A 14,522-nucleotide genomic window follows, 5' to 3' on the forward strand; every position below is an offset into this window, starting at 1 on the left:
AACACAGAGGCCCCCCATACACAGAGCCCCCCATACACAGTGCCCCCCCAAACACAGTGCCCACCATACACAGAGGCCCCCATACACAGAGGCCCCCCAAACACAGAGCCCCCCATACACAGAGGCCCCCCAAACACAGGCCCCCTAAACACAGAGCTCCCCATACACAGAGCCCCCCATACACAAAGGCCCACCATACACAGAGGCCCCCCATACACAGAGGCCCCCCAAACACAGAGGCCCCCCATACACAGAGGCCCCCCATACACAGTGCCCCCCCAAACACAGTGCCCCCCCAAACACAGTGCCCACCATACACAGAGCCCCCTATACACAGAGGCCCCCCAAACACAGAGGCCCCCCAAACACAGAGGCTCCCCCAAACACAGAGCCCCCATACGCGCTCCGACTCCTTGCGCTGCTTCTCTCATGTGGCTCCTTCGCCGGCGGTCCGTGGCCCTTTTATAAGGTTGCGCCCCGTGTGTACGTGTGACGTCATTACGCACGGGCGCAACCTTATAAAAGGGCCAGGGACCGCCGGAGAAGGAGCCACATGAGAGAAGCAGCGCAAGGAGTTGGAGTGCTCATCCCGCTGTCACGGATCCTTCTATGAATGTCCCGCATTTCCGTAATCTATTACGAAAATGCGGGACATTCAGGGAACTATCCGGGACAGCGGGACGAGCTATAGAAAGCGGGACTGTCCCGCTTAAAGCGGGACAGTTGGGGGGTATGCAATACCTATATTGTAGTTTCATTAAAGGGACAGTATACACCCTATTTCAACATGAGCTCAATGAATAGGTCATTTGCTGAACGTGCTTTTTGCCTATTGTTTTAATCAAGAAATATCCATAGAACCCATAGAACTTTAGGAGCTGATTAAACTAAATACCAGTTACTGAGAAGCCCCCGATAATAAGCTGCTCAAATACTGCTTAGAGAAAGGTAGACAGGGAACTCTAAATAAATTGCTCTGTTTATAAAGGATTGGGGGTCAGGTCAGTGAATATAGCCCAGCTTTCAAATTAGTGCTTTATAATGGCAAAAAATAGGAAATATTAATTTTTAAATATTATTTTATTTTTTAATAAAATTAATAGAATGTAATTTCAAAACAAGTCCTATTTATTGAGATAATTTGTAGCAAATGTGTTTTTAGATGTATACTGTCCCTTTAAAGTGGCAGGAGGACTGTTAAGAGAAAAGAGAAAATAATGGAGGCATCACACAACTTTTTCTTTAAAAAGCAAGGGAAATTTCAACATGTTTTCAAGAAAAAATGCCTTGGCTTCTTGGCTTGTCTCTTTAAAGGAGAACTAAAGCGTAAAAAAGTAGCGTAGACATGCTGCATGTTATATTGTTGTTGTTGTTGTTTCGACCACAGCCTTTTGCAGTCAAGATTTTTTTAATTTTGAATATTCCCCAATATCCGCCATCTTCTTTTCTGGTGACTCACTGCACATGCTCACAATATACTGTATATATGGAATATAAAAATCACAGTTGATGTAATTAATTCGACTTCTATGACACGTGAGCCTCATTTTCTGCTTGATGATTTGCAACAACCCCTAAGCTTAGCTTCCAAACAGCTGCCCAGAGCACACTGAGCATGTGCAGTGTTACACTTATAATAAAATCCAAGATGGTGACCACTGTGCACAACTTTGAAGGCCTAAATCATTACTGTTGCAGAGATGATCAAACTTACTGCTGGTGCAGTAAGTTTGGTATATAACATACAGCATTTATACCCATATTTGGTTTTTAGGGTTTAGTTATCCTTTAAGATTTGTTTCCACTTATTATTTCATTTGTATATCTGTTATATCAGCACTCATGTTTCTGGTGGGGGGAAAGGATAGTAACAAATTGTGGACCTTACCGAATGTGTATTTTCATTGTACATGCACAAAACACAGGATTATGCACAGGGGTTGAGAGATGGGATCTCTTTACAAAGATTTCTATACTGGGCCCTGTATGTTGTGATGCTGGCTAGGCTCATCCCAAGCAGTTTGGTTGCCTGTTGCTTGGTTGGGACATTAGCACATGTATATTTCTGGGCACATGTAAAAAGACCAAAAGCAATAGAGCTGTGTCCGATGTAGGTCAAATGTATTTCAGACTGTGTTTTTGGCATTGCAGAATGCTGCCCTTTGCCTTTAAGTATAGACTGTATATGTATATATAAAAGAGAGAGAAGCAGCAGGTTCTGCCTCTGGGACAGCTATCTATGAATAATTAATGGAAATATGCAGACTCTACATCTTAATTCACGCCTCATCACCAGGTTAAAATCTGTATAATTCTCTTCTTGGGGAATATAGGAATCAGTAGCTGTCACACAGGTAGCGCGGATGTGAGCCTACACTTAATGGTACCTCGGTGCTATTTGCACTACTTAGTGAAGCAAAGATGAAACGATGATGGGCAACATTAACGCTCTGCTTGCAATGGGCCTTTTGTGGGAATATTTTTTATAATAATGCCTTTTCCCTTCAGTAGAGATACATTTAAGTGAATTTGAATTGCTCCAAGTTCACACACATTGGTTACTATGAGTTAGCAATCAGTGCCTCTTATTTCCAACATGCTGCTGTTTGACTACAACTCCCAGTGCAACCTGCCAGCCAAATAGAATGCAAAGCCAAAACCCCCTGCTACCCAAATATTATCAGAGCTGTCAATTCCCCCAGGTATCAGGTTAACAGCTCTGTATTATCCAGTGTAAAATGCTTACACTGGGTTCCAGCTTGATAAATGTCCTTCCTTCCTAGATATCCTGATTGCAGAGGCCTTCTGGTAGATTGTATTCATTTGGCATCTCACAGACCAATAGAATTGCATGGTGGTGCTTCATTTATCCCTAGAATTAAAGGGGTTGTTCGACTTTAAAATACATTTTAATATGATGTAGTCATTGCTATTCTGAGACAATTTGCAATTGGTTCACTTTTTTAATTTTTTGTGGTTTTTCAGTTATTTAGCTTTTTGTTCTGCAGCTCTCCCGTTTGGAATTTCAGTAACTATCTGGTTGCTATGGTCTTGCTTACCTTAGCAACCAGACAGTGGGTTGAATGAAAGACTGGAATATGAATAGAGGAGGGTATGCATAGTAAGATAAGTAGTATAAAGTAACAATATTAATACATTTGTAAGCGCACATAGCAATAGTTTTTGGCTGTGAGGGGTCAGTGACATTTGAAAGCTAGAAAAATCTAGAAGTGGAAGACAAATAGTTTGAAAACTATATAAAAAAAAGTGAACCACCCCTTTAACAGGTGGCTATTTAATACATTTTTGTGCATAGTGCTGAACCATTATTCCATCCTGCCCAGAACCCTGGCTAGCACAAGCACAATAATCATAGAAAACTCACAATATTCCTTTATCTCTTTCAGTCTCTGAGAAAGGCTCTGCAAACAGAAACGTGTTCTGTTTCTCTCTCCATGTGTGGTGGGGTATTGCCAAGTGCAGTTTAACACTAAGCTTCAAAATAGGCCCTGGCATTTCAAGGACCAAACAGCCTGCTATAGGCCCACTAACTTGTGACTGTCTATGGCATCTTCTAGCAGCCCCTCTGGCATTTGCCAGAATCCGCAGTTTGGGCCTGACTCACAACCTATTGGTGCATTGCTAAGCCATTCTATCACTGCGGACAAATGTTGGTTGGGTTGTATTTGCAACATTTTTGCTCTTTGAATACTTGGTACTTCTGTTAATATTTTGCATGTGCAAAATGATGTGTTACTGCTTTACAGATGGGGCCCAAGATATTTTATCCTTTGTCACAGTATAAGGTTTCTAACATTCTATCTAGTGTCTGTGTTCCATTTATCTTTGTTTTCAGTTGTAAAAATCTGTTCAGCTGCACAATATGATGTTCTCCTTGCTATATTCCCATCAGTTTGGGGATAATAGGAGGTAATTATAAATCCAAAGCTAACCATAATATTGAGTCTCACCAGAGCCTCCCTGGGCTGACATTAGGGGCACAACTACAGAGGAAGCAGAGCCTGTAACTACAGATAGGCCCAGTGACACTGACTGATAAGCAGTTTCAGTATATGAAGAAACAATGATCCTTTTCCCAAAGTCTAAAGCTGGCCATACACGTGGCGATGGTCGCACGAAACATCGTCAGATCCGCCACACACCATTCAGGGCTGAATCGGCAGGTAAGGAGGTAGAAACAATAGGATTTCTACCTCCTTCTGCTGATTCAGCGCTGAAGGGAGATTTTGGTCAGGCGCCTTCTATGGCGCCCGATCAAAATTTTCAAACTGGTCCGAATATCGTATGAAACAAGGTTTCATACGATATTATCGGTGCGTGTATGGCCACCTTAAGGGAGCCCTATGATTATTTTACTGTAGGGCCCCAAAACTTCTAATTACACTCAGTCCCGGATTTGTGGCGACGCCACAAAGGCCCTGGCCTCAGGCGGCACAAATTTAGGGGCATGCTACCCCGCCGCAACGCAAATGTAACATTTTGCTCCCATACGGAGCAATAGGGACTTCTCCCCACTGCTCCGTATGGGAGTTGAAAAGCCCGCGCACAGGGGGGGAGCGCGAATGGGGGGCGGTATAAGTGATAAGGCTACAGTTGCTGTCATACTGTGGCATTTAAGGGGGAAGGCCTGGCAACGAGAATCTATCATTATATTGTCACTTCTGTAAACCTGTCACCATTCAGTATCCTTAAAACCCACAGTAAGGTTAGAGCCAACCACACTGGCTGTTCTTTAAGCAAATCATACATTATTACCTAGTTATGTACCTAGCTTGATCCAGTGTCGGACTGGCCCACCAGGATACCAAAACTCCCGGTTGGCCCAGGTGTCAGTGGGCCCTCCTGCTCCCTGACCATTAAGCCTGTTTCATTATCATTCCCTATTTGTGAATGGGAAGAACAAGGAGAAATAGATGGAAGAATAGATGCTAGCATGTAAATAAAAGAGACTAGGAGAATAAAGAGGTTGTGTGTTTGGAGAGTGGGTCTATAGTCTAAGGTTTTCTGGTGGGCCCCTGAGGTCCCAGTCCGACACTGGCTTGATCTGCTTCTTATATGTATGTATAAAGGGCTACAAGGATATGCAGAGCTGTATAATCTTACAATGTACAGAATTACACTCAGGGAGGACAAGTGTTATAATAAATACAATAAATAAGTATAAATACACAGAGATTAAGTGCCATGTGTTATGAGACACAGTAGGAAGAAGGTCTTCACCACTGGCCCCTTATATTTGCTTTGCCTGGTGAAGCTAAGGATCACGTTATTCTGTATGTGTATTGCTAAGTCTCAGTGTTGGAACGGAAGTGCTCCTGCCCCCTCTTTTCCTCTCCTGATCTATCTATCTCCCCCTCCAGCCCTGTGACACTATCACTGAGCCCTCTGTGCTCCTTCCCCTCCCCTTCCTTCCCCAGCACAGACACAGGGCCGGGCTCGCCTTGTGCTTCTCTTGCTTTGTCACAAGGGCACTTGCGGAAGGTAGCATGTACACCCCATAGATATATATGTATACATCTAAATGGTGACATTTATTACGTTTTTGAGTGTGCCTTAAACCTATTTAGACACTGTTTACTGGAATACACAATTACACACACAATTTGTGTAGACAGCACCTGCAGGTTTTAAGCAAATGAAGTCTAAGAATGAACTTTTCCTCATATTGTCTTCAGTCTGCAGCAAACTGTGGGGCTGTGCCCCTTAGGGAAGCATAAAGCAGATGATGGGGACTTAGCTGGAACATTAAAATGTGAGTGAATATTAATACTGAGTATTCTTGTTATAAGCTAAAGGCAGATTTGAAAGCCGAAAGTCCTGAAATATGGCAGCTGCTTCATCCCACCATGGGCTGTGGCCATCACTGACTTGTAACTAATTATTCTGACATATATACGTAGCCAGAGGCGAATGCAATTGGAGACCTATGGGTGACCATAATCTGTTTGTAGAGAAGATCCTAGTGGCCTCAGAGTTGATGAATAAGGATTTGGGCATTTGGGAGCCCATTAATGTCAACATATCCAGCCTATATAGCTATAGCCAACCACTAATGTCTAGTGGCAATTGAATCTACAGCAACAAGGTGGTTAGACCAGGTATGGTTTTGTACTGTAACTGCCAGTAATGTCTGCTGGGCCACAGGTTGCCCTTCCCTCAAATAGACCTGCCTTGTGGCAAGAGAATTAGCACCATAAGTCAGAAGGAGCCTTAACCCCATCAGTGCCGTGTCATTGTTGTGGAATTCCCTCTCTGCTGCTTAATGATCAATTGATTCTGAAATGATCCTCCCCTACAGAGCATGTTAAATCTTAAACAACCTATATTTATTCTGCAGGGAACTCCTGGCTGTTGTGCGTGTATATTTATATGTGTGTGTGTGTGAGTGTGTATTTATGTGTTTGTGTGCATGTGTGAGTGTGTGCATGTGTGAGTGTGTGTGTGTGCATGTGTGAGTGTGTGTGTGCATGTGTGTGAGTGTGTGTGTGCATGTGTGTGAGTGTGCATGTGTGTGTGCATGTGTGAGTGTGTGTGTGCATGTGTGTGAGTGTGCATGTGTGTGAGTGAGTGTGCGTGTTGAGTGTGTGTGAGTGAGTGTGCGTGTTGAGTGTGTGTGAGTGTGTGTGAGTGAGTGTGCGTGAGTGTGCGTGTGTGTGCGCTCACTGTCCATCACGCCATCTGTTCGGTATTATGCTCTCAGTTGCCAGGCTACCTGCTCTATGCTGTCACTCTTGACTGCTTAGCTGTACGTTAGCAGCATTATCCCAGACGTACTGTGGGGGCTGTAGGGGTGGGGAGGAACTGTAGTCACGATTAAGCCATCTGCAAGTATGGGGGAGGGAATGAAAAAGGTGGTGATGTTGAAAGGGGGGAGACAGGGAGAGAGAGAACCGCAATCACCCATAGAGGAGCATGTCACCTTTATCAGACTGATATCACCATCTACTGGCATAAAGAATAAATGCCAGCATTGGCCATTTGTGGAGATTTTCTGAGACAAGGGAAGGCATACAGCATGTGTGGTGGCACAGTGGCCACGCTGCCTTTAGTTTCTACTCAGGCACTCAAGGGCCTACCTCTTTTGCCTGAATTGGGCCCCTGTGTAGGGTGGCCATAGGAAGGACAGTGGGAGATCTGTTCTAAGTATAGCCCTATGGTGGGTCCTTACACTTTTCCACATGGGGGTCCTCTGATACTTTTGTCTGTGCACTTGTACAGGCATTGTCATCATTATCCTTTATCACTATTATTAAATTCCTCTGTATAAGGTTCAATACACAAGGAGCTGCCTATCCAAACCACTGACACCTCACCTATAAGGCTATTTTTTCTCTATAATTTAGGGTTAGTAAGTGGGTTTAAGTAATTAGTACTTCAGTACTTGATGTGTATGATTCTATTTAATGGCACCCCACTTCTAAGCACAGATTCTCATCCATTCTTTTAAAGGGTCTGTAACACCAAACAAGGAATTTAAAAAAATAATTATTTTGTATGACTTTAAATATATTAATAGCTACTATGTATCAGTGGGGGGGTTGGCATTTATATTCCAATAGATCTGTAGGGCGCCCAGCTACATAACACATGATTGGCTTTAGCACTTAAGTGGAGATATATAGGGGGTCAAATGTCATTTATGGCTTTCAACACATCAGTGAGATGGAAACCTTTGTCATATAAAATACAACTGTTACTGACAAGAAATATTTCTTTGCAGATGGCATAAAGATTTAAGGTCTCATTTATAATTACTAATAAAACCTGCCAACTTAGACCCTTTAGACCGAGTGGGCAGCTTATTGTCCCATGTAAGGGGCACTTCCAGTAGCCTGCCCAGTAATTATCTGGCCAAAATTCAGATAGGCATCAAGCAGATTAGAAAATCCCATTACTCAAGCGCTGGATCAGCGCATTGATGCCTTCCTTTCCCAGCGGGTCTCCTTAGGCCCCCCATTATATGCCAGTCACTGACCTGAGGGCCAACCAGCCAGATCATCCCAATTTGGCCTAACCAAGTCCGTTAGTGGCCAAATCAGGTTTTGATGACCTCACTAAGTAGATATTACAGTGTATGCCCAGTTTGAGGAACAGGACTTGGTGCAGAACAAATGCATACATGACCAAAGCAAACACTAAAAAGATTTACAAAATGTTCTCTTTTAATAGAGAGTGCTGCTTTTTAGTCTGGTATAAACAATACCTAAGAGATTGGAAAGACAGCAGCAAGTAGTGACATTCAAAATGGCTTTTGGATGGATTTTAGTAGCTGTGTGTGTGGATTAAATTCTGCAGAATGACCCATTCATTACATTTTCAGTGTGAGCTTGTGAATGACTAGATACTGGAGCTGCTTGTGCTTAAATTAAAAGATCCCAATATGCTTTAGATGTTGTGCCCTTGGGAAATTAAAGATAAGCAATTTTATAAAAGAGTGGCTGTCTAGTTTCTAGATAAAAATGTATTAATGTGGCCCAGACAAAGGTCTCTTTAATTCAGCGTTTCAGATTATAATCCTTTGTTATACTGGAGCTAATTTGAAGTTAGTTATCTTGCAAATTAACAGTGTGTGAAGTTTAACGCTTAGAAATCTTTGCTATTATGCTACAAATAATAGACTGTACTTGGTGAATCTAATAATAAAGATGTTTCAGAAAAACGACTGGGGAAAATATACTTGGCCAATAACAGTACATTGCGGGCATTTTGTTTGCTTTGGGTGCAGTATTCCCCCCATATCCTGCGCACAGACACTCATTTGTCTTAAATAACCAGTATCAGATAAACTAGCAACAGTGCTGGCCAAATTCTGCCATGACATGGATCAGTTAGTTACTATTCCATATGTCGGGGGCCAAATTTTTATAAAACAATAGTAAATAAACGAGGTCTAAGGAAAGTGTGTGCTTACTGGGGGGGCATCCAAATCTCTTGGAGGGGCACATCCAGCAGTGGTCCTACAGTTGAACAGCCCTGATCTACTGGAATGCATGATGCTACCAAGTGATAAAAAAAATGGCAGCCTACAAGCATCCGAGTACTGTATCGGGGAGAGATTAAAATGTTAAGGCTCTAGGCACAAACAAGCTGGATTTTATTACATTTTAATACTCTGACTCTCCAAAACCTCAACATGAGCAAACTTAAGCTCCCTGACATTTGTACATTTATAAACTTCGAAATGTGGTTCAGTTTTGCCCCAGTTTAGGCAGAAAGGTTCCATAAGGGGTGAAATTGATTGGGTTTGGGGGTGGTTTAAGCAGGTGTCTGGGCATAACTGGACAAATCTGAAACTGATCTAATGCGGTTAAATGCTTGGAGGTATGGGTTCATACTGCCCACAACTGCAACAAAGATGAGATTCTTATAGTGTTACAAATGCCCTATAAATTGTTAGTATAATCTTACAAAAACCTACATGGTAGTACACAGAGAAATACAAATAACATTATTCACCCGAATAATCCCTTTGGCACAGCTGGAGGAAATTGCCAAAGGAACTCTTAAAATGGTTCTTATCATGCCAATGTTTGCCATAGGGAATAATGTCACTTGTAATTATTGGCAAGTGATTTACAATCCATGTATTTGAATACATTGCAAATAAGACAGTGGTTCTTGGTACTTATTTGGCCACACACAGGGGCTAAAGGAGTAATTATCATGCTCCTGCCCCTATTTCCTATAGTGAGGGCTAAAGTCTTTTATTTTTGTTCTTAGCACAGTGATTTGTGTATACATACAAATCATATGAGTATTATGAGGCATGTTACTAGGGTCACACTGGGGTGTGCAGGGCCCACTGGGCTACAACCCCAGGGGCCCCTGCCGTGGTTTCCACACACCTCCAGGGGCCCCCACCGCTTGCCCAATTCCGTCCCCCCCATGTGCATACATTAAACTTATCTTAGTTGTAATCCGGAGGGAGATCAGCAGGGGAGCGCAGGCACGGTTTGAGTCTGGGTTGAATCCGACCCCGTATGTGACTACAGTTTTCTGGGTTGCTTGGGACCTGGTGTTTCCTTTGGATTACCATTGCATTTTTTCCAACTTTTTATGCAGCTTATAGTATAAGATTCTATATTATTATTACAGAGAAGAAGAATTAAATAGAACTCTATGGAAAATGGAATTCTGATATTTTAGAGCTTTCTGGAAAATGGATTTCCAGATAATTGATCCCATATCTGTTCTTAGACTTTCACTGTATTTACACACAGTGGCCAGCAGATCGGCAGCTTTTGGCACTGGTTCTTCATTTTGGTCTTTAAACCCAGTTGTTTCCTGCTGCTTACAAATCTGTCAGAAGAGCAGTAGTTGTAATATCGTGTACATATGTCTAGTCAGGGTATCAGGAAGCTGAATATAGCATGAGAACAATAATTACAGAATGTCTACCCTTTCTTGTGTACAGGAGCAGAATGCAATTGGGATGTCACGGCCATCTGGTCCCATGCAGCAGTCTGGTGCCACCCCTGGGGGTCCAGGATTCATGCCCAACCAGCCACAAGCTGCCATGATGAAGCAGATGTTTATAGAGCAAAGAGCCCAGCTCATGGAGCAACAGAAGCAGCAGCTTCTCAGGGAGCAGAGACAACAGCAAATACTGGCTGAGCAGGTACAGTAATATTGACATATGTGTCATGCAGCATATGGTGTTATATACAAGTCACAAAACATTATGGATCATCATTATTTATTTGCTAAATAATGCCATATTTTCTGCCTAGTAGTATACATGGAGGTTTGGGACCATTTTTTGTGGAATAAATAAACTCTATATTCAAGCCATAGTCAGTAAATATGGGAATAAATCAGAATAAATAAGACTGTAAAAATGATTTGCCTGGAGTTTTGCAGATTTCCAGCAAATGTGAGTTGTTTGTGTAATGCAGAGTAGGCATTTAGCTAAAGTGAAGTGTTTGCTGCTACTCAATAACACAGGCATAATTCTGCTATGTTTTATGGAACAACTTTCTAGCAGCTAACAGAAAATCAGAATAAATGAACCCACAGCAGCGGCATATTGAAAAGGTAACAGGGTGCCTCTTCTGCGTGGGGTTTTAGACAGTTTCCTTTATGAGCCAAAAGAATGTTGGCCTTGTCTTGGCTACCATGAGCAACCTTAGAGAACACTGCATTTAAATATGATTTTCATCTGCTTTTGAGTATTTACAAAACAATAGCCTTTCTCATCAACATGTGGCATGCTGTTTCACCCATGCCAAAAATGGAATGGAGTTTTAGTCCAATTTCCAAAGGTAAATGTACTGAACTCACTTGGGCTTAGACAGCTGCCTTACATTGACAAGTTCCAGCCATGGCCAAAGCAGCGTGAAGCTGGGATACACCTCATGTGCTGTGTGTGCACCTAGGAACAAAAAGCTTACTTTAGAGTTAGAAAGGATGGTCTGTGCTGGGAAGAACCTTGGGGTAAACTTTGTACATGGTTTTACAGTCTTCTAGTACAAAAAGAAATAGCAATGCTAGAATAAAATGCCAGATCTTAAGCAGCAGCTCCCTCTAGCAGCCTCTTGGCTTTATAACAAGTTAACAATTCGATTAAGTGATACAAAGCAGCAAATTATGTGTGTGGTTGGCTGCTGTTTTGATATTGAAATCCCCATTCTATAGATGTTTATACATATATATATATATTAAATGCTCTGATTTCCCCATATTTTTATACCAGATGCATATTATTTCCTTCTACCTGATGTTAGTTTCTGTAAATGTTGTATGTGAAAAGCTGCAAGAAATGGGATTAACACTCTATGTCCCTTTATAAAGATAGTTGGCATAATCACTGTCTAAGTATACTGTAGCTTGAATTACTTCTGATTTACAAATTGGACATAAATCATGATATAATGTTTATGTATATCATAAACAGAGAGAGTAGGGAGGGAATACAGACCCCATTTTCTCAGGATAGTCATACTTCTTGTGTACTATAATATAATAAAATACCTTCAAATGAAACCTCCCAGTTTTTCTATAATTATTCCCATTTTCTTGCCTACCAGTGCCTCCCTGTCTGTTTTACCATATACAGTTTTATGTGCTACTTATTGACAAACTTTGTGCTTCCACAGCAGCAGATGCAGCAGCCTCACTTGAACAGGCAGCACCTCCAGCAGCAGCAGCAGCAGCGCAATCCCTACACAGTGCAACAAGTCAATCAGTTCCAAGGTAAGACCATATTCTTCTGTTCAGAGCTTTAGAGTGAACCAGAATGCTTCTAACATTGCCGGAAAGTTCAGCTTAGGCCTCCCCCAGAGAGATATAGTGACCATAATATTCAAACTGACTTTTGGATCAGTGCTTAGGCCAGTAATGTGCATCACGGAGTCCTGAAGGTGTTGCTGAACTGCATAGGACTCCAATAGTGTAGGTTCTACAGTTTCTGTACCTGAATCTATCTGTGCACAGGCAAAGCATAGAGTTATGTAAGAATTATAATCCTTGGACCCTGTGGGAAACAATCCCACAGTATTTTTCAAGAATCTAGGTTCATGCTTGTGTTTCCTTTGAAAAGTCCAGCAATTTTAGCTTTACCAAAGTGCTTTTTTTTCTGTTGCAATCAATAAACTCCTATCACAAAGCTTTACACATATGGATTAATACTGGTTCTATTTGAACAAGGTTAAGTATTTGACTGCATATCATAGGCCTAAAGTAGCACTCAATTTTCCTGCCACATTGATTTTTTTACCAACTCATTTTTAGATTGTCAGTGCATTTTGCACTTAAAGCTTAATGGGTATCCTTTTTATTGAAAAGATGAGTTTATCCATGGGGCATAAGTTGTTGGAACATTTACATTTGCAAAAAAATAAATGTTCAATTATTTGAAGTGATATTAAAATGTAAAGGAATCAATTACTTTTGCCCCAGGCTCCATATACAACAAATGGGGGCTGTTTGAGTAGAGAGTGTGAATAATAAAAATATGTTGTGCTATAGCTAACACAATAATAAGTAATATTGTTTGGGAAGAAAGACTCCCTCCTTATGTCATAGCCCTGTTCAATACCCACCTTTATTACCCATATGTCCTTCGGAATTCAGCTGATTTCCCTTTACTTATAGTACCGGCACTTAGAGTGTTAACGCAGTTGGGCACTTCCTCACTGACATCTGTCAACCTGACTGACATCTGGTCTAAAATTGGGCAGATCTCAGGAAGGTTTGATTTACCCATCAGACCGGGACTGCATTGGCTCGTTGATGTGGTCCTAGGTCCGACGGCCCATATATCCGCCTTTTTAATTTGATAATTTTCCCCAAGGCCAAACAACTGAATTAGCCGATATCACCCAACTTAGATAGGCATAATGGAAGAAGAACCTCGCCAAACAATCGGATCTTAACCTGTATGGCCACCTTTACTGACTGTGCCTGGCACTAAAGCCGCACTGCATACACATAAGGCTAATGTCCCACAGAGCAAGTTAGTCGCCTGTGATAGATCTCTGCTACTGCTGGTGACTAACTGCTCCAAAATGAATTTCCGCCAACAACAATAAGACTCTCTAGTGAAAAGACCTATGCGTCACCTCGACTTGTCGCCTCTGTAAAGTTACCTTTAGCCCAATAGTATAAATGGCATAAAAGCTGCACAGTTTGTCATTGGGGATTCAGGCAGCAGAAAAAAACACATTCTACAGATTTCAATCCCTTCAGGTACAGAAACAAACAAAATAGTTCCAGTACTAGTTGAAAATAGTGGGTTTTAGTGTGAACCTCCACCCCATGCACATAATCCAAATACAGAAACAAATCACTTATTTGCACTAGCTTCCAAATAAGTGAGGTACTTTTTGGTTTGTATAACATACATTGCCTTCACCTCAGATGTACTCAAGAACGCATCCACCAAATTAACATTAATGCATATACATAGTCCACTGAAATAACCCTTACTGAACTACCAAGAACCCCCAGGAGGAAGTCAATTCCAGATGGAAAAGGTGGGAAAAACAGAATAAATAACAGTGCATTGGATTCAGCTTAAGTGTACCCTACAGTTTAGTTTAAGTGCGTATTACAGCCAAAGGGTCCCTAATGCATTGTTCCTAAAAAGAAAAGACTTTATAGTACTGCTGAACTAAAACACTAAAACCTGTGTTTTGCAGTGAGATATTTTTAATATAACACATATTAGGGTAGCACCACACTGCTACTCATGTCTGGACTGGGATTCAAAATAGGCCCTGGTATTTGAAGTACACAGAGGCCCAAAGGCCCCCCCGCCAGCCAACTAAATAGTGACTGTCTATGGCATCTTACAGCAGCCCCTCTGGCATTTGCCAGAACCCACTGAATGCCAGTCTGGGCCTGCTGCTACTCAAAGCAGACCCAGCAAAAAAACTCCTGTAGTGGCCAAGGGAAAGGGAGAAGGGTCATGTTGCTAGGTAGTGCAGTAGTGTATATTTTTCCTCTCCTTTGTTTAAATTCTGACCATATTCACTCCAATCAGTAGAGATGTTGGGTTTGTT

At 41.8% G+C, this 14,522-nt stretch overlaps 1 protein-coding gene across 2 annotated transcripts in view; it reads left to right on the forward strand.

Moving 5' to 3' along the window:
* Nucleotides 1-14,522, forward strand: part of maml3 (mastermind like transcriptional coactivator 3) — a 209,311-nt gene that overhangs the window by 189,898 nt on the left and 4,891 nt on the right. Inside the window, exons 3-4 of one of the 2 annotated variants that reach the window (XM_004911123.4) lie at nt 10,436-10,639; nt 12,117-12,213. In XM_004911123.4, the coding sequence (XP_004911180.2) occupies nt 10,436-10,639; nt 12,117-12,213 (301 nt within the window). The remainder of the gene's footprint in view (nt 1-10,435; nt 10,640-12,116; nt 12,214-14,522) is intronic. The other variant, XM_004911124.4, reaches the window with a different exon arrangement.

The sequence above is a fragment of the Xenopus tropicalis genome, chromosome 1, assembly GCF_000004195.4.
Source record: "Xenopus tropicalis strain Nigerian chromosome 1, UCB_Xtro_10.0, whole genome shotgun sequence".
NCBI classification, from domain to species: Eukaryota; Metazoa; Chordata; class Amphibia; order Anura; family Pipidae; genus Xenopus; species Xenopus tropicalis.